The sequence below is a fragment of the Nyctibius grandis genome, chromosome 1, assembly GCF_013368605.1.
Source record: "Nyctibius grandis isolate bNycGra1 chromosome 1, bNycGra1.pri, whole genome shotgun sequence".
NCBI classification, from domain to species: Eukaryota; Metazoa; Chordata; class Aves; order Nyctibiiformes; family Nyctibiidae; genus Nyctibius; species Nyctibius grandis.
In genome coordinates, this window is record NC_090658.1 from 69,802,234 (window position 1) to 69,822,706 (window position 20,473).

Here is a 20,473-nt window from a genome sequence, read left to right on the forward strand (position 1 = left end):
CAGGACAAGGGAAGTGATTGTTCCCCTGTACTCAGCACTGGTGAGGCCGCACCTCAAATACTGTGTTCAATTCTGGGCCCCTCACTACAAAAAGGACATTGAGCTGCTGGAGTGTATCCAAAGAAGGGCAACAAAGCTGGTGAAGGGTTTGGAACACAAGTCTTATGAAGAGCGACTGAGGGAACTGGGGTTGTTTAGTCTGCAGAAGAGGAGGCTGAGGGGAGACCTTATCACCCTCTGCAACTACCTGATAGGAGGTTGTGGTGAGGTGGGGGTCGGTCTCTTCTCCCAGGTAACCAGCGATAGGATGAGAGGAAATGGCCTCAAGTTACACCAGGGGAGGTTCAGGCTGGATCTTAGGAAGAATTTCTTCACTGAAAGAGTCATTAGGCATTGGAACAGGCTGCCCAGGGAGGTGGTGGAGTCACTATCCCTGGAGGTGTTCAAAAAATGTCTAGATGTGGCGCTTCAGGACATGGTTTAGCGGGCATGGTGGCATTGGGTCGATGGTTAGACTTGATGATCTTTTAGGTCTTTTCCAACCTTGACAATTCTATGATTCTATGATTCTGCCATCATCCCTGTTTTCCATGGTGCTTATTAGGATGACTTTCCAGTTGTTTTTCTGTAAGCCAAGAAAGAGCAGGTTGGGATTTGTACAGATCCTCTCTTCTCACCTGTCTCTTTATGAATGGGCTTAAACGGCCTTCTAAATGCCACAGATTCATAGCTCTGAAGATCACTGGAGTGCCAAGTCTGTCCTACAAACCCAGCTCTCTGGAGAGAACCTAGAAATGGAGTGGGTATAACAAAAGAACTAGAAAACAGTTATGAGCGGAGGAGGACATTTAATTCTCATCCTCACAGCCTGATATTGAGGCAGCTTGGGGTTTGTATCTACAACCTGGCTCTGAAGTGGGCTGGTGACCAGGGCCTGCCATGGAGATAACCCAGGGAGAGCTCTCAGACCTCCTGTAGCTCCAGCCAGCTCCACTGCCTAGGAGGGAGGGTGGTTCAGGGAGGGAGGGGGGCAGGAGGCAGAAGTGGGCACATTGTGGTGCACAGTTTCATTTTGATACCAGGGAGCAAATGTCCTTGAAAGCCTTCCCTCTCCTTACTTTTTGTTCCCCATACTGAATTGAGGAAATTCAAAATCTAAAATGCCAACAGATAGAAACAGACCAAAAAGTCCCCTTTTAATAGTTTCGATAAGTACTTGTAATTAGAAGTGAATCTTTTCTGGGGGATAGGCACTTTCCAATTAGCCAGAAGTTCCAGGATGTGAGCATCCTTTCTGATGAGGAAGAATCCAGCTCCTCCCCAGGACATTTTTCAGTATTGACAACAAACCAAAACCCCCTGTGACTTGACCAGATTTGCTAAGCATCGGTGTGCAGTTTAACACAGCTGCGAGTGAATTCATTGTCACAGCTTCGAAATTACGTCAGAGAATAAAGAATAAAGAGGGAAGTGAAAAATTTGGGCAGAATAGTTTCTTTCTGCCAAAATAGACTGGCTTCTAGTGGGCAAGCTGAAATATTTATATACTCCTTCCTCTGTGTACATTTATATGTGTATACATGTGTGAGAAGGCAAAATTCTTGAAGGGATCCAAATGTTGCAGAAATACCTGTTAGAATGGGAATGCATTTTACTAATAAAATAACCCATTTTTCCTTTTGCTCCTGCTGTTACATTCCCCACTGTGGCCTGGAAACCAGGTGATTTTGGAAAACAAGAAGCATGACGCTGAATTCAGACATGACTGAGTACATCCAGAATAACGCTTCCGAACTGCACTGCGCGACTCCAGATTTACACCCGGTTTCTGAGATCTGAATCCGATCAGAAGTATTTGATTCCTACCAATGCGGTGTCCTGCTGGTTTCCTGAGGCTGCTGTCTGCCACGCACAGCATTTTCTGTCATGCAGTAAGAGGAAGCACAGTGTGAGCTCTGCAGCTGGACTTGCAGACTCATGCTAGGAAGGGTAGCACAGCAGTAAGAACTTGAAAACAATTTATTTTAAAAATCTTGTCCCCCCTCTCCTCGCTCTCCTCACTCTTTGCAGGGCCATGATTAGAGGAAATGGGGCAGGATACATTCAGACCAAGGGGAGCCAGAACAAGGCTGGAAGTGGATTGGGAGTTCAAGGGGAGACTGGACAAATACTTGGAAGAGAGACCCTTTGAGGGTTACTAACAGACAAACCACATCAAACTCAGGAAATTCCCCGAGCTGAAAATAGTAAGAGGCTGAGAGTGTATTTGGAGGTACCAGATCGCCTTGCTCTGTCCTTACTCTTGCTTGGTGTCTGCTCAGGGCAACGGTGAAGAAAAAGTACTGAGCGAGATGCATTTTGACCTGAACCAGCATGGCTGTTATTTCATTTTTTAGAGGCAGAGAAGATCTGAGAACTGAAGGAGAGACAGCTGGGGGAATGGTGCGGTGAGGGGTGTCTCATTCGAGGTTCTGTGTCAGGAGTTACAGGAAATTTTGTTCTTCTTTTCTTCTGGTTTCGGTTTAAATTTTCCCCACACTAAACTGCACTTACGTTCGCGTTGGCTTCAGCATTCAGATTTCATTCTGCTGAGTAGGTTCCATCTGCAGTTTGGCAAACCTGCAGATAATTAGCTCTCCCTTGTAATTAAATTTCCAGTTAATGTCCCATTAAGATAAATTAGAAGAATTCGCATCTTCTGCTTAAGTGGTGATTTCACAAAATACAACATTTCATAGTCTTTGAACAAACAAGCACTTCCATTTGCTGAGGTGAGATGTATTTGTAATACAAAAGCAGATCTTAATAATTTACATCTTTAGAACGCTTTTTCTCCCAAGAACTTCAGGGCTTAGTGGGTGAGTAGCCTAGGAGACGAGCAAAGCCTGCCTTCGGGTTAAGACATCGAACAGGGTCCTCTTCTTGCTTCAGTTCGTGGTTGCCTTCTCACACCATGAGTGCCATGGAAACCAGGATTTTCACAGGTGGCTATTAACTGTGCTGCATTGCCCAGTCTGAGACAGCCCAGGCCTAATTTCTATAGATGAGCACTCACGAGTGTGGCTGCAGTCACTGGGTAGAGTGGGAAGGCAGCACCCCTGGCAGCCAAGGCAGGGTGGTGAAGAGTCAGGGTGTATGGAAAGGTGACAGCTGGGGGAACCTCACCGGTTCCTACACACTTTTTGAAGCTATGTGGAAAAGAGCACATTTCAATTTGACAGCATGTAAAATGCAGAAAACAATACCTAACTTTCACTGCACAGTGTGTTGAATAGAGAAAGTGCTGTTTAAGACTAAGTAATCAGAAAAAAACAGGCCTTAAGATAAAGACATATCTTGAAAAATAAATGTAATGCTAACATCATATACCTTACACTAAAGATGAAAAAACTGTTCTCTGCTCTGAGGCTCTGGGGATCAAGCGCTTCCCCATTTATGTATTTAGCAGGGAGAGGAGGGGGAAGGGATGGAGCTGGGAGGGCATTATACACTTCTGTATTTTGCATTTGAACTATTGCTAAAAAAGCTTTTTAAATACCCTTTTTGATTTGTAACGCTAATAGCGGAAGGTGTAAGCCTTGTGATTTTATGCTGGCTAATACAGCATTGTTTTGTGCCAGGCCAGTCAAGGGTGCCCAACACCATTTTCTATTCTCTTTTGCTTGTACACACACAGAGCAGGAGAAAAATGTCTGGGAAAAGAGGCCGACAGCTCAGTTACCCATTGACATAAAAGACCCTTTGGTAGCAAAGCTTAATTTTAAAGTCTCTTGAGACGTACTCTGTACTATTCTGGGACAGATTTTGGAAAAGAAAAAGATCTCATTCAACGATAAATGATTAAATGAGCACTGTGAGCAGTGAACGAGTACATGAAAGTCATTGGATTAAGAACAAAAAGCTTGGGGCTCTGAATTTCTGGAGCAAGAATTTTAGTAGAATGCAATAACAGTACACTCTTGCATGTTTTTTATTGATAACATAATGCAACTTATTTTGTCCCAATCAGCTGTAGAAAATTTACCTGAACAGTGGGAACTGTCAGTGGAGAGCGGCAGTATTTCATCACGTCCTTAAAGCCCTCATGAAATTCCCTTGAAAAGGGGGCACCGTGCACGTACAACTGCCCTTCTTTCAAGGTCATCCTGTTGGCTGGATCCCCTTTTTCCCCCCCCCGTTTGCTACTCCTCCCAAATTGTTAAGCCTCAGCCTGTTTAATTATCGGATTTTAACATTTCACCACACATCGTTGTCCCAAAAGATCGTCAAATCCGACCAAGAACGTTTTCACGCGGCACGGCGGGATGAGGCGGGGGATGGCGCCCCCTAGCGGCGCCTCCCTGCGGAGCGCAGGCTCCTCCGCCGGGACCCCGCAAAAGGAGCGTCTGGCTCCGCGCTGACAGCAGCGCCGGTTCCTTCCCTGTGGATCCTTTTTTTTCGGTCAATATGTCATCGGACTGTTTGTTGAAGCTCACAGATAAAACGCGTGTCGGGCAAAACGTGAGCGGTCCACGTGCCGTTGGCTTCTCCGAGCCCGTCTGGTTTGATACGTTTATTTGCTTTTCTTCTTGTAGAAATGGATATAGCCAGAACATGACTTTCTGCTCTGTCTTGTTTTATAAATCCAAACATTCTTATTCAAGCTCTGAAAAAGGATTAACTAATTCTGTCCCTACTGTCAGGAAAATCTCCCTTTTTAAATGCATTGTTTGAACCCTAAGAATGAGCCTACAGTGGCCTCTGCCTACAATCCATCCTGACTTTATTACACAGCCTCCCCCTTCTTAATCCTTGGGAAAACCCAGACTGTGGACAATGAAAGTCAAATTAATTGTGATATTGTAGGCATGTACAGAAAGTACCTTGTGAGGGAGAAACCTGCTAAGAACTTGAACCCTGATCAAAAAACTTAATTTGATCAGATATTTCATGTCCCTTTTAGGCAGAGAAGAACTCAGGAACAAATGTAATTTTGTTCCTGTCTTTGAAAGGATATAACCTTGACCCCTTCACTGGCAAAAACAGTTCATCTGTAGTTTACAGTACTTTATGAGTTCTGCAGGCAAATAATAATTCTCCAAAGTGCTCCCATCCTGTATGTTAATGAGGCTAAATGAGGATCTTCTTTATTGCCCATGGCCTTTCTGAAGTATCTTCTAACTAGCTCTCCTCCTTTTCCACACTCCAATGGACTGTGGAAAATGAAGGCTTGATATCATGTGCTGGAATCGGTGCAATGGGGAAGACTGTTAAAAGTTCTTTACTACAAAATCAAAGACCCTTGTCAGTACCCTTAACTATGGGTACACTGTGCCCTTGCAAAAATTACCTTGATGTGCAAGACAAGTTGTCTTGCCAACAGATCATGCAGGAAGGCTACCTTGGGATACAAATGAGTAATAATCTAAAGGTAATTGTTTCCTTTCAAGTGGGATAAATCAGTCCTAACTGTCTGCCATAATAATGCAAATTTCCTGAGAGGTGTCAGCAATTTCCATGTATTCCCATTACTTGAATATGTGTTTCCCATCTGTTAAGTGGAAGTACCCATTCCTACTTCTAGTCATACAGTGGGTGAAATGTTATTTTGACTAACATAAGTGTAAATCTGACAAATGTAGTTACTCCAGAATGTAGTTACTCCAGTTTACGCTCTTGCAATCTGGAAAATAATTCAGATCTGTGTTTCAGGATGGTCTAAGGCTCTAATTGTGATAGCACTTACCCTGGTTCTGTATTGATACAATAAGGGAATCAAAACCTGTGATTCTTCTCTGATTCACTGCAGTTCCAAACTATCCCTGCAGAAAGTCATGCAGATACAATGAAAGCTGGAGCAAAATGATATATGTAGGTTGTCATTCTGTAGGTTGCTCTGAAAGTCACAAAGTCTTCTCTATAAATCAGCAACTATGAATACCTGTCTCACTTAGACTGATATGTCTCTACCCCTCTCTCATAATTTCCTTAAAATATTCTCCAAAATATTAAAAGCTAAAAGTTTGTTCAGCCTGGTTTGAGCTTCCTCATGAATACATTGCTGTGTCACTCTCTTACAGAATCTTCATTTGTAGCTTGTGGGGATAAATTGTCTTTTTTATCTGGAAACAGTGAAATGTATTTGGACTGCAAAATCATTCATCACACTTTCATTCTATGTACACAGCTTTTTCTTTTCCTGTGGAAAGGTGCATGCAGCAATTAAGCATTCTACAGATAAATACACCTGTACAGTATATGCCAAAGCAAAGATACATATCTAGAACTTTGGCTTGAGTTTCTGAAGGCAGCAAAGAGTGCCACTCCAAGCTGTCTTTAAAGATTGCAGTAAAAGGTTTATGATCTGTATCTGCTGGCTTGGGCAACTCACAATAAATGTACTCCAAAGGTGTAGTGCCATGTCCAGCACTGATTGCTCCGACAAATGAGTACTCCTCTTCACTAGAGTCGTTTGTAATCATATAACAGCTTGACTTTCTGTCTGGAAAAGCATAGTTTTGTCAGATTGGTTTATGCCACTACATCTCTCACAGCATTTTCAGGGACTGTGACAGCTGTTGGTTTCATATCTACTCCCACATTTTTCTGTACTTTAAACAAATGTTGTTTCTCCTTCTTTAGTCTGAATGTTCTAGATGCTGTTGAGGCATTCTTTCCTTTAAAAAAAAAAAAAAAAAAGAAGAAAAGCACCTGAAACAATAATGTATATTACGAACACATGTATTTTCTTTTTTTTGTAAACAGATTTAACAGCCTTTTTTTTTTCTCACTTGCTTTAAGAGATTCTCTTTGTGCTATTCTATCTCAGAGGTTACACTAGTTTTGCTGGGGCCCTCTAAAGTTTTTTTTTTTTAATTAATTATAAGAACTCCTGTGCTATTTTCTTGACTTACTGAGTAGTTGTGACCAAATACTGCTGTCCGAAGTATGTGTGGTATATAGACTGCCTTCAGTAGGTTTTGGATTGTATCGCAAAGAAGCAAGAATTTAAGGAGCTGGAGCATCATAGATTACAATTTGGCTCCGGTAAGAGGAAAGATTAAATAGACTAGAAACTCTTCAACCTGAAGAAGAGGTGACTCAGGAAAAAGAGTAAAAACCTGAGTGCAGAGAGAAAATGAATAGAGAGGGATTACAGCAGCAGCATGAAATTATGAGGTAGGACAGTAAAAAAACCCACCAACCCCCCAAAAAATTTTACAGAATGCAGAAGTAAACCCTGGAACTCACTGCCACATTATGTTGATATCAGAAATGTAAATGAATTCAAAAAGCAATTAGATACAGCAATGAAAGAAATATTCACAGGGAGACAACTGTTAATAGGCCGAATTTTTTAAATTAGAGGAGAATGCACCTTGGAGCAGTGTGAAGGGGATGCTAGCATACGCTTAAATTACAGGGAAGATTGGCATATTTGGAACAAGTTTTGTGTGACTGGGGCTGTAGATAGGCGAAGCCTTACTATTTGTGCAGTGCCATTCGTAAGAATAAGAACTGCTGTCAGATTTCACTGCTTCTGGCATGGGCAAGCGGAGGGAAGCCTTGCTTGTCGAAGGGAGCTCACGCAAACGCACACCAAGGCAGTACTTTAAGCTCTTCAGGTAACCAAGGGAAATTAATTCAAAATGCTCACTCTGAAACTCAGTTTGCTAGTGAAGTGTTTTCAGTTCGTGCATCTTAAATAAACTCTGCATTCGCTCACAACTTCTGCAGAATGCTGAAACTTCTGTTCTTACTAAAGTGGGGCTAAAGTTCTCACCTTAGCTCTCACACTTTTTTGTATCCTGTTTGATATAACGCCTCCTATTTCCTGAGCGGGACTGCGCATTCTTACACTGCCTTACCTTTATGGCTTTGTGCTTTGTCTTCTGAGTTATTTCTGGACAATGAGCAAACCTAGAGATGCAATGGGCAATGCTTAGCCATTGGGACAAAATTTTTAGTTCACGCACCTGTAGCTGTTGGTTGGATTTTCCAAATGCTGAGATTTGGGGTTTCCTCACGAGTAGGCTGTTATAACAAATTACTGTGATTCAGATAATGAGTTTTTAACTGAGTTAGCGTTTCTTCTGGCAGTAACACTACTGAAAACCATGGCTGATATCCTGACTTCTTTAAATTAGTGCAACAATGACTCCACATAGATGGAAACCCTGTGCTGTTAAGCCTGCCTAGTATTTGAAAGACAAGTGTAAGACTTCACTCTTGTATAGTTTAAAAAAGTGTCTTATCTCTGTTGGTCTCTAGTATAATTGTTATCTATAGCACTATTAAGAATGTTAAAGCGATTATCAGATTTCAGCGTATAGTGAAGTGGCAATCCAGTTTATGTAATCCTGTTTGTTTTTAAATGTTTGAGTTCTGCATATTTTAATTTGTTTTCAGGGTGCCCCAGGTAACCATTGTACCACAGTGTGTGGTTTTGCTGGTTACTGATAAGATTAGCATAAACTTCAGTTACATTCTTCTTAATGAAGGGATCTTTCTGTTTTGATACCAAGGCTTGTTTGTAGTTAGTTAAGGCAATGAAAAATAAATAATATGAGCATACTCATTTATGATATTGATTGCTAGGATTAATACGTTAAATAAGGAGCTGACTAGAAAATAAAAGAATTCATGATTTAAAAAAAAAAATTTTTAATGTCTACTATTTAAATTAAGGTTCCCTTGTTACCTGAAAGCTGATTTTTAAGTGAAAGCTTTCTGTGTGCTAAGTACGCCAAGTAACTTGAACACAGGAAGAATCTGCCTAAGAATAATGTTTCCATGCCCTTCCCGAGACCTTTCATTTGTGACAAACAGTTATGACTGATACTGAGGATAGGGCAAGTTTAGTCATAGCTTTGAAAAATTGTTATTTAAGTGAGCAGAAGATGGACATTTCTCAATAACTATCATCTGCAAAGTGTGTGTTCATATTGCCAGGTCAGACTGGCAACAAACAGGTGGTGCATACAGGAACGTTTAGATGCCGATGATCAAGAAAAGAACTGGAGATAAAAGACAGACCACGGTCTGTTGGTGAAAGAAGGACAAAGGTCCTGTAACCTCATCGAAGCTATTCCACAATACACCAGCTGAGCATCATCCTGGTTTGAACGGTGTCTTTTCCATTGGGTTATTTTAAGTCTCTGCTGTGAAGAACTTCTTCTGACATTTCTGTCCTCTTTGCAAAATATTTCTTTTTGTACAAATCCCTGAGGTTTTTGCGAATTACATCACTGCTTAAAGCTTTGCTTGACCTCAGAGGCTCTTTTGCAATCAAGGAGAGCACTAGCCAGCATTGTACAGCCTGTACTGCACAAACTTGCATTGAATACTGTAACTCAGTCAACCCCTGCAGATCGAGCTTGCAGTGTTTACTTTAGAAAATGGAGAAAACTACCATGAATTCCTCTAACTGAAAAATGAGGGTCTTCCACTTATGGCACATCATGACCCACCCACTGACGAAAATTGTCCATACGTTTTACAGATTTCATTCTCATCTGTTCTTCTTAATATACTCTCTCAATTTTTCTATTTCAATTACCAGCGACTTTCTTGTTGCTAGCCAATAAATTTTTTCAAAAGGGGCAGATTGTCATAAAATGTAGGCTCGTGTTGTGCTTTCGCAAATTGTGGGTTGATTCTGAGAAGATCAGACACTATTACTGTGTAGCTACTGTCAGTTTTACCAACATGACCTTCTCTCTCTGAACAGGATGGGCTTTTTCATTGCTGAGGAAAATCTACATTTGATTTTGAATGGAAAGTCTATACTGATTATTTTTTAAAATATATACTCTCTGGTATAATTATTGCAATTGAACTGTACCTACACTGCAGCTACTGTATAGCTTCACTGAAGATATAGTTTTTGACACTTTTAATTGACTCTTACTTATACAGATGAAAAACATGTATTTGACTATAAGTATTTATGACATAAATACCTCAGAATTAAAAAAAAAACAAACCAGAATTACAGAAATGTATGTATCAATCATGAATTTCAAGGGTTCAAGTATTACAACCATACAACTTACTTTCTGCAATGCAGTAACACTATAATAAATTTCTCAATAATTGCCCGTTCCTATCATCTAACGATATTTGCTATGCTATGAATGCTACTGGATAAATGTAATTGAAATGTCAGGCTTTATATGAATTTGTGACGTAATATGTAACAGAACTCCTTAAATGAACAATCAATACAATAAAAGTAGTTAATCAGAACGAAATCTGTATCAACCAGAAGGGATACACAAATCTCCCTCCTTGTGTTTGAATGACTCCATATACCGAAAAAAAAAGAAAAGAAAGACTGGAGATATGTTTTAAAGGTAATTTCTTCACCTAGAGTGCCTTCTGGTCATGTTACTTTGTGATGTACATGCCTCAAAGACAAGCATTACAGTAAACATGATTGATGACTTACTTTGACAAACAGAATATTTGCGGTTAAAATTCACAGAAGTAACCCAAAGAATGTTGCTCTTACGTGTCACATCTCTGAAAGCATCCAGTCTGGAGTAACAGTTTACATGTAAAGTCAATGTGCTCTTCTATGTAATTTCAGAATTTCTGTGTAGACACCACCAAGAAATTGTGCTCAAATCAAGCTGCCGATGTTTCGGAATTACAAGTTAGTTGTCAAAATGATTTGGTGCATCGTGAGAATAAGAAGGACGTGACTGGGAAAACTACATTAGCGGAAACCAGTGTGATTAAAGGTCAGTTAAGCTTTATGGTTTGAGTTATTAATATAACAAAGCCTAACCCCAGACCTGATAAATAATTTACATATAGGATTATGTTGTGTGATTTCACTTGGAATCTGTGGCTTACTCAAAAGAAATGAAAAGTGAACATTTCTGTTCTTCCTCCATAAATACCATAAGGCAAATTCATCCAAGCTCTCAACAGCAGCATGGTATTAAACTCTGTTTGACATGCAGCATGAATATTCAGTAGTCTTTAGGAACAGAAGTGTGGAAAAGATGCACTTTCCTTTTGCTTTAGGATGATGCTTACACATCATCTGTTATAAAAAATGCTGATTCTAACAGGTATTAAAGATAAGAAAGAAATTTACATTAAAGATATGAAGATGTCTTCAACTCACATTTTTCTGTTTTGAAGAAAAAAGTGATATTGAGAAAATCGCTTGACCGATAATTGTTTTTAAAGTCATCATTTGCTTGGTTTTCCCAAGCTTTTTTGACAGTTGGTTATTTTTTCTACTTATTTTTCAAGTTTTTCTGTTTTCAGAAGGAAAATATAGTGAAATTGAGAAGCAGGATGATAAGAGGGCAATTCCAAAAGACTTTGCAGTTAATTAAAAAAAATTCAATTGATTTCATTAATCTGTCAGTCACAGGTTATATCTGAAATATGAACACATCACATTAATTACAACACTGGAACATTTGGAAAACTAAAGCACAAATACTCATCCCCACAGCATTTGTAACTGATAACTGATATCAGTATAACAACTTCCCATAAAGGTTCTCTTTATTATCTTGTCATTCAGTGTGTGAGACTCCTAAAAAGGACTGCCTATTTGAAACTATGCATATTGAAACTTCCAAATGCAACATAGACAACTTTTATAGTGAAGAATTGCTGTGGCGTGTTAAATATTCACTAATCCTTATTGCTGTGGAAGTTGATTATTTCGGGAGTGGTTTTTGAAAGGTATTTTGGTATCTGGCCGCTTTGAAAGATAATCCCAAATTTGTTATTTTGTGGCTTTGAAAAATCTCCCTGCAGGCTCCATTTTGTCACTGCTTAATGACTTGATTAGATTTTATAGGTGGACATGATGAAACTTCCATATTGGCAGCTACAAAGGATGGTATCCTCTGTTTAAACCCCAGAAAATAATGAATACCAAGATGGGCTAATGTTGTAGTCTTTTGTGCCAGGGGAACTACCTGCAAATCACTGGGGCTTGATTTGGAAAACTGCTGTCCATGCTACAGGGATCATTTGGATCACTTGCATGGGTTAGTTTCTGTGGAGTGAGGCAGATGGAGGGGGACACACCTGAAGAAAACATGCCCAAAGCATCCTTACTGAAGTAAGTCAGTCTCAAAGTTTATGCTGAGGACTGGCTTATTCAGAAGCACAGGAGTCAGTGCTCGTGTAGGTGCTTTACTTGTTGCGTTCAGACTCCTCACAAAGGAAAGTCACACAGCCTACAGTCACATAATGGTTTTACAGTCAAGATTTTTTAAAGATTTTTCTGAACGCAGCAGCTCAGTTCGTGCAGTGAGAAGTGGAGTTGTACAGTCACTTCCTGTGCCTCTTACAGGAAGTGTGCAGTAGTTTCTAAACTGAGATCCCTTGGCTGAGAAAAAAAGTTTGGAGCTACTGTTACTAAGGCTTCAGCTCAATAACAGGACTTGGAAGTGGCCAAGTCTTTCCATTCTTTGTATTGGAACCATCTTCCTCCTGTGAAAGTATTCGTTACCTCTTGTGTTTCTTTTGTCACTGGGCACCACTGAGAAGAGTCTGGTGCCATCTTCTTCACCTCTTCCCATCAGCTATTTATACCTAGTGATAAGATCCTCCCTGAGCCGTCTCTTCAGCAGGCTGAACAGTCCCAGCCCTCTCAGCCTCTCCTCCTATTTTACGTGCTCCAGTCCCTTAATCATCTTCACGGTCCTTTGCTGGACTCATTGTAGAATATCCATGTCCCTCTTGTACCAGGGAGAGCAGTTGTGGACCCAGCACTCCAGGTGTGCTCTCACCAGTGCTGAGCAGAGGGGTAAGGATCTCTGCTGCCAACTGCCTTGCCTAATGTGGCCCAGGATGTTTCTGGACTTCTTTGCCACAAGGACACATTGCTGGCTTATGGTCAGTTTGTCTACCAGGACCCCCATGTTTTTCCGTGCAAGGCTTCTTTCCAGACAGTCAACCCCAGCCTGTGCCCCACTGGTGCATGGGGCTATTCTTCCCCAGGTGCAGCACCTTGAGTTTTCCTTCACTGAGCTTCATGAGATTCCTCTCTGCCCAGTCCTCCAGCCTGTCCAGGTCCCTCTGAATGGCAGCACAACCATCTCAGCCACTCCTCCCAGTTCTGTATCATCTGCAGATTTACTGAGGGTATACTCTGTCCCATCATCCATGTCATTAATGAATCATGTCTGTAGCAGATATCTACAACAACATCGCCCATGTTGGTTTGTCCGCTAATCTTGACCCAGAAGCTCTCAGCAGGCTCTTCACCTGTCCCAGGGCAGAGGGCTGCCTCTGTTAACCATGCTACCAGTGAAGTTCATGCCTTCTCGTTCACACTACTCACCCTTCTTGTTAGCTTATGCATTTTGCTCTTCTGGACACAAGAAAACATATTTGGACTTTTTGTAACTGTTCTTGATTTGGACCTTCTACTGAATGTGTTTTAGCACTGTAGTGAAACAAGACAATGTTGCTGTCTGTCTCACCTGCCCTGGTATGAGTCTGCCTGACTTCTCTCTATTCATTCTGGGCCAGCAGCATTAGTCTTTTGTCCATCCCACTGAGCCTTATTTATCTGTCCTTGATAAACATTTTTCCGAATCTCCAAGAGCACTTGATTTTTATTTGCTATTTTTCACTTTCTAGCACAAGTCTATTTTTCTTAGCCAGTTCTTCATTTGTTTTTAATTCTGAAACACTCTAATTGAGAAGAAAGCATTTTCTAGGGACTTTTTCAAGTTTTAAATTATCTTCTTTTAGCTGTTCTTGCTCTATTTCCTTTGGCCTTCATTCCATTAAGATCCTAACCTTTGTTGTGGTATCCCTTCTGTGAAAACAGAGTTTTCTTATCTGCTGGTTTTGACACATTCATCGATCGTAACAGTAGATTATTGACTTAATTCTTCCTGCTTCCAGTAGGCACATTTCTTTTAAACTTTAGGTATCTATGAGGCTCGTTTTTTTCCTGTCCATTTCCCTGAGTTTATGGCTAGACACCTGTGCTTTGCAAGTAGCCCAAGGTGCATGCCCAAGAGTATTAGAGAAAAAATGGTGTTAGGGCTGCTGAAGGCTTGCTTGTCTCTGGTCCTGCAAAGATTCACAGCACTAACTCTTCCCAGCTGGCCCAGTTCTTAGCTGTATTTCTGATTTCGAAGCTCATCAGTCATATGTCTCCTGCCACATTCGTCTTGAAAGCTGCAATTAGTTAATTTTAAGTTCATCCTGTATACTGTGTTAGCTTAAACTACTCACAGAAGTTCAGATAAAGAATAGCCTTTGTTACTGAGGGTTTTCAAACAAACTCTTATTACCTCTGTTTAGTACACACATAGAAAATCAAGAGGCAGTATCATAATGTTTCTTCTTTTAAAAGGCTAGGAAGTTGCTTCTTGTTTAACTGCCTTAGAGTACACCCCTGTACAAACTTTGTCAAAATTTGAGTATAATGTGAGTTAAAAGTTGGAGCTAGGCAGACTCAACCCAGACCAAAGACCAGTGATGGATCATATGCTGACATACCCAAATCGAAGCTAAAGTTTTGTCTGAAAGATGTGTGTTAGAATAGCCCAAAATTATTGGGTTTAATTCAAAGACAACTGCAGAATTATACAGGAGATTGGATTAGATGATATAGCAGTTCTGCCTGGCCAGCCAAGGGATCCCCAGGAGTCCACTGTTGCGTGCAGCAAGCTTGCCTGTTCCAGAGAGTATACTCTGCTCTGCTAATTCACAAGATAATGGATTAGAAAATATGTCAAGACTAATAACACAGACACACTCCTGTGGGTTTTGAGTGGGAGGAAATGCACCATTCACTGACTAATCTTTAAACTTCTGCTGGTGAATGTTAAGCCACCCTCCAAAGCACCAACCTGTTTCAAATTCCTAATAAGGACGTTGAATCTGTGCTCTCAAAAAACCCAGTTACAGAGACAATTACTATTTCTTACCAAAGGCCAGACAATTCTGAAAAGAAAAGCAACATGTTTTTCTTTCAGTTTTAAAGCCTCTATTGTCTTTCCTTACAGAGTTCATGTTAATAAAGATAGGATTTATTATCTTTGTTTCTAAAAAAAATGAACCTTTTTCCTATGTTATAATTAAACCTAAATTGGCCACTAAAGATATTATCTTATTTTCTTATATTTGAAATATTTGACTGAGTTTGAATTCATCAGAAATAGTAGCAGTATCTGCGGGATAATAACTCTCATCAGAAATCTGCTGTATCAGTTTTTCTTTAACCTTGACATTTATTCTAAGTGGAGTTTCTAAAACATTACCTATCTTTTTGCTCATGGATTAGGTTTCTGGAATTGTTACAGTCTGCAATAAAAAAGTGTTTATGTTGATTTTGTTTATTGATGTCAGGACATTTTAGGGAAGATGTTTATATATTCTGTCTTTAGACACTTGATTTAGGAGGACAGTGGACTGGAGAAACAAAAAAAGGAATGGGCCTTCTGATTGCAATTTAGGATACATGTATAACATCTATTCAATTTGGCAATGAAGATTGTTTAAGAAATTTCTGCCCCTGCCCTCTAACTTGCTGTCCCATCTGTTAGGGCAATATGTTTGGTTAGGAGGCTGTGCTCTAAACCAAATATTAAAATGAATTAAAACATAATACCTAAAAAAAATTAAATCAGAACATAGAATTCTGAATTATTTTGAAAAAAGCTCTTTTTTGTTGGGTGATGTCACAGGGATTTCGCACTAGCATTCTGAATTAGGTGCATAGGGATAAGCAATATGAATTAGGAATCCTTTACTGTATGCATGTATGAGAACTCTCTCCAGCTTCCACACTTTAGCTTAGTCTTTGATTAGGGTAAAACTGTTGTTAGATCCTTCAGCTCCTATGGTCCTGCAACTATCTTTAAAAAAATAATTGGACTCTTTTTCCTGGTTTTTGGGCTGTGAACCCAAAACTTACTCTTGGCTGACACATCTTCTGAGACAAATTTAAAAAAAGGTAAGAAAATGACTTATAATAAGGAGATCACATCATTTCATAGGATGATGAATACACTTTAGTAAATTACATCTAAACATTTTCAATCAGCTTTCTTAACCAAACTCTAACTTTTTGTACAGCAGGGGAAAGAAAGCATAGGCTCTGAATCCTCACGTATTTCCCTCGTTTATTAGATATGACTCATTTTAATTGCAATAATACGCAGAGGTTCCAGGTGGGAGCTTGTAGAAGTGGTTGCAAGGAGGAGGCATTGCACTGTTATGTGCAAGGTAACTAAAGGGGACTTTGCATGAGTTACCTCTCATAGAATCATAGAATCATAGAATGGTTTGGGTTGGAAGGCACCTTAAAGTTCTAGTTCCAACCCCCCTGCCACAGGCAGGGACACCTTCTACAAGACCAGGTTGCTCAAAGACCCATCCAACCTGGCCTTGACCTCTCCCACTCTCTGGCAGTGCTGTCCAGCTCTGCGGCCCTTCCCCATCTCTGCCAGCCCTGTGCAGAGCAGCAGCTGGGAGCCTGGAGGGTGCATGATGGTGCCCTGAGCCCTTCTCCTTACCCTCTCGCAGGAAGGTATGAAAGGGCACAAAATATGCAATTGTTTAAAATTTTGGTAATCATTTCTCATCTGTAAGAGTTATTGATACACTGAGGATTCATTTTACAAAAAGAGGCAGTAGAGCAACAGTGGAAATTAGTGTCTGTAAGAATTCAATAAAACCAGCAAGATAGACTAGAAAAGAAGTGACAAAGATGACAATTTTAAAAATAAAAGGACAGTGAAAGAGGTCAACAGATGTCATTTTCAGGAAATTTAAGATTTTTTTCAGTAGCACTCCTTAAGGTATTATCTCTCATTAGCACTGAGGAGCATCAGAACCAGGCCCACAGCAAATAAAATGCTACTGTTCATAAAAACACTTCGGCTTATGCATATGTCTTCAGTTCTGTATGTTTTCACTTAAGTGATGTGCAGAAATAAGGATGTGGTTCTTCCATGTTTAGTTCTCAATGTTATTGCACATAATAATTCACAACTATTGTTTTCAAGTTAGGCATAAATATAAGCACTAAATGATATTAATGTGGCTGAATGTTAATTTATGCAGCATAAATCCTGAACTGAGGTATTTGCCACAGCTATAAGACTGTGTTACGGTCATGGCCAGGGCCATGTAGTTGTGCAGCCTTGTATGTACATGAGTTGGGGTTTCTAGCACTGGTTGAGTTCAAGCAAGGGTCCTGATGGGTTGGGTTACTTCTGTTGCCTGCCTTTTGAAGGAGGGCCAAACAGAGAGTTATGACAACTGTTTGTGACCTTGAAATTTGTGAAAAAACAGCAAGTATATTACAAAGAAAAAAACCCCAAATCCTACCCACTTGAGGATACAAGTGAGATAAATGGAAATTTTTACTCTGCAGAGCACCACCCTTCCACTATAAAGGCAAACGTAATTATACAAATTGTTCCAGGAAGAGCAGAATTAATGAAATTTGGTTTAATAAGTACTCAGATCTGTTGTCCCCTACTGCTCCTCTCCCCCTTCCCTGACAATAACCAAAACTCTCCTTATGGCACTCCTATCAAATGAAAAAGAGCATGTCTGGAGTTATGTGTGTGTTGAGTGGCCAACCAATATGCACACGCTGATTTATCCTGCTGTCTGCTGCCAAATGGAGTGTGTAACAGCTGTGTTCTGCAAGCTTTTCTTTCAATAGAGGAACTAATTCAACTCTTGCTTTTGTAACCACGTTGAGACTTCTGCCCCCTTTTCAAATCTGTCTGAAACTGGCAAAAAAACCTTTTAAAAGTACTGAAGAGATTGACAGACGGATGGATAGACAGCACGATGACATAAGTCTTGTTTTCTTAGCAGGCTTGAGATGGCATATCTGATTTGGTAATTCAGTGTTGAGGCTAATAGATTTTTTTTCAGACAGGGAAGCAAATTGCATTGATTTCACTGTTCAGAATTCCCTTGGGATCATTCAGCTTGTCCCATTCATTGCTTAATGCTTTACTGAAGTGTAAATATATACATTTCAGAAGGCATCCTACACAGGTTTAGGACTGGGGACAGCTGTGATTTAGTCTGGCCTGATGGCATTAATTTCCTTTGTCCTTGAGCTGTCTTGCTTAGAAGCGTATCACTTTGTTCGCGTGTGTTTGGGAAAGAAGAAAGTATAGCTATGCCATCCATGAGCAATCTGTACTTTATATCCGTATTAGCAAGTCTAAGTGCACAAACAATATTTCCCTTGTTGAATCACAGGGATTAGCTTATTCTTTCAGTGCCTGTTTTATTCATTAGTTTATTTTTGCTGATATCAAACACAGCCAACTTGCAAATGAACTACAAACCTGTAAATGCTTATTAACAAGATAGTGGCTACATGTGTGAGTCGAGATCTTCATTAAATTTCTCATCATAGGTTTGGGTTTTTGGTTTTTGGTTTTTGGTTTTGTTTTTTTTTCCTTTTCATGCCTAGATCTGGAAATACTTTGCTAATTCACTCTTACCTAAAAAGTAGCGGGGGGACTTGTAGGTAAATTGGTCTATGATAAACTCTGTGCTGGTGTGACCAGACAGTTGCTTGATTAACTTAATGGTTATTTCTGGCCTTAAAAAGATCTATAAAGGAGAGGATCACAACTTCAGAAAGAAATGAGTCCTGCCCAGTTTTCAGGGAGAGACACCTCAGCTATGGAGAGTCTCAGGAGGAACACAAATGGGGTTTGGAGATTGCCAAATACAGCTATTTTCTTGGTGAACGGGCACACGGTGGTTGCAAGAGTAAGCTTGGGAGGATTCCTGTTTGAGAAGTTTAGTCCTGTAAAGAAGGACCTGTTTGACAAGCATGGCCTTGCTGGGAGGTCAGATAGGCCGTGAGGCCCTGTGCACATTCGCAGGTTGTTTCAGGTCATGTCATTGCAAGTTAACCAAACAGGAACAGCTGTACCAAAAGCAGTGTTTCACACTGTTTTGACATTTCAGGTGAAACGTTTTGCTTGAGAAACACGGTATCTTCTCAGCTCCATTAAACGTGAGGCTTCCTGATAAACCCCAAGTCTGAGCTGCTCCTGGCAGGGGAACTCCTGTGCTGCTACCTCAGCCCTGGCTGGTCCTGCTGCCACCTGCGCTTCCCCACTGCAGCTTGGCCAAGGGATGTGGTGGCTCTGAAGGGGGGACGTAGGGTGCTCGGTGATTGATCCTTGTGGAGCCCTGCTCCATGTGACCTGTGGTCCCATGCATTTTGCAGAGCTACCTCTAGCCCCAGGGGAACAGTAGGACCACCTGGGAAGGGGAGGAGATCCTGGGGCCTTTTGGCAGCAGCCTGTAGGTCACTGGTGTGAGCTGTAAAGTGAAGCTGTTGTGCCAAGATGCAAACCAGAGCTTACCCTGGTGCTGGAGCTGCAAAGAGGCCTCCTGTGAGGGTCTCTGCCCTTGTGGGAAAAGACTACTGCTTTTGGAAGGTTTGTCCTCAGTATTGCCCCAGGTTGGTCTAGGTGGACATGAAGAAATGTACTTCAAAACTTTTCATTTTAACCTCAAGACTGCATCTCTATTATATCACCTTCTGAATAAGAAGAAGCTGGGGGTTTTGGCTCTAGGAAATCCCAAAGTTAACACCACAGTTTCTTAGCTGCAGAGGCTTGTCTCTTCAGGCAATGAAACACAAGAGCATGGGAGCACATCTGCAATAGGGATCATAGGTGATGCACATGGCAGGTGGACTGGTCTTCTCTTGATATGGTCAGGCAATTTTATCTGCCTGCTTTTACACTGTCAGTGATCACACTTTTTAACCACCTCAGAGTTATCTGTGGACAGCCAGCAGGGAGCAGACAACAGATTATCTGGTTTGTCCACAGACTTCGAGGTGCAAGTATTATGCAAAAACTGAAAGAGGAGTTCTTAAGAGTGAAGACTCTTATAAAATGCTCAGCTGGGTTTCATTCTTGATCTACCAAAAATTTTGTTCAGGAACTTGAGCAAGTCATTTAAGGTCTCTGTGAAAATGAGAAAAGTGAGGAGAACATTGCTTCCTTTGATTTTTGTTTTTGTGGTTGTCTGTATGAATTCTATATTTTGGGGGCAAGTGCAGAGTCTTCCATTTTCTTACAGTTATTTTTTGCTAATTACACAGGCCTAACAAAGAAGGCACTTGGAAAGTGTGAGGCAGAAAAGGAAGAGGAAGAAGAGCACAACTACGACTATGTGGATGAAAACATCATGGAAAACATAAGAAAAATATTTCAAGACACCACCGTTAGAAATAAGCGTGCACTCTCTGAAGGAAGAAGGTGAGTGTGGCCTGTGATCACTTATGGATACAAACAAGTGCGGGCAGAGTGATTTTTCAGACTGGCTGTTAACCTTCGCTCCCCAAAATGAGGGAGGATTTTCCCTGGAAGCTGCCACTGTTGCCCTAAGTGTTCTGTGAACAACGCAGGAAGGGCACCACTGAGCTGCCGCTTGTGACCTCCTGTCACTCTTAGCTATGTCACCATTGTCAAAGTGGTACCTGTGG

At 40.7% G+C, this 20,473-nt stretch overlaps 1 protein-coding gene across 2 annotated transcripts in view; it reads left to right on the top strand.

Moving 5' to 3' along the window:
* THEMIS (thymocyte selection associated) overlaps nt 1-20,250 on the top strand; it is a 91,222-nt gene extending 70,972 nt beyond the window's left edge. Inside the window, exons 5-7 of one of the 2 annotated variants that reach the window (XM_068412829.1) lie at nt 10,571-10,724; nt 13,094-13,113; nt 20,122-20,250. In XM_068412829.1, the coding sequence (XP_068268930.1) occupies nt 10,571-10,724; nt 13,094-13,113; nt 20,122-20,250 (303 nt within the window). Of the gene's footprint in view, nt 1-10,570; nt 10,725-13,093; nt 13,114-20,089 lie in introns of both variants that reach the window. The other variant, XM_068412820.1, reaches the window with a different exon arrangement.
* Nucleotides 20,251-20,473: the final 223 nt, after the last annotated feature.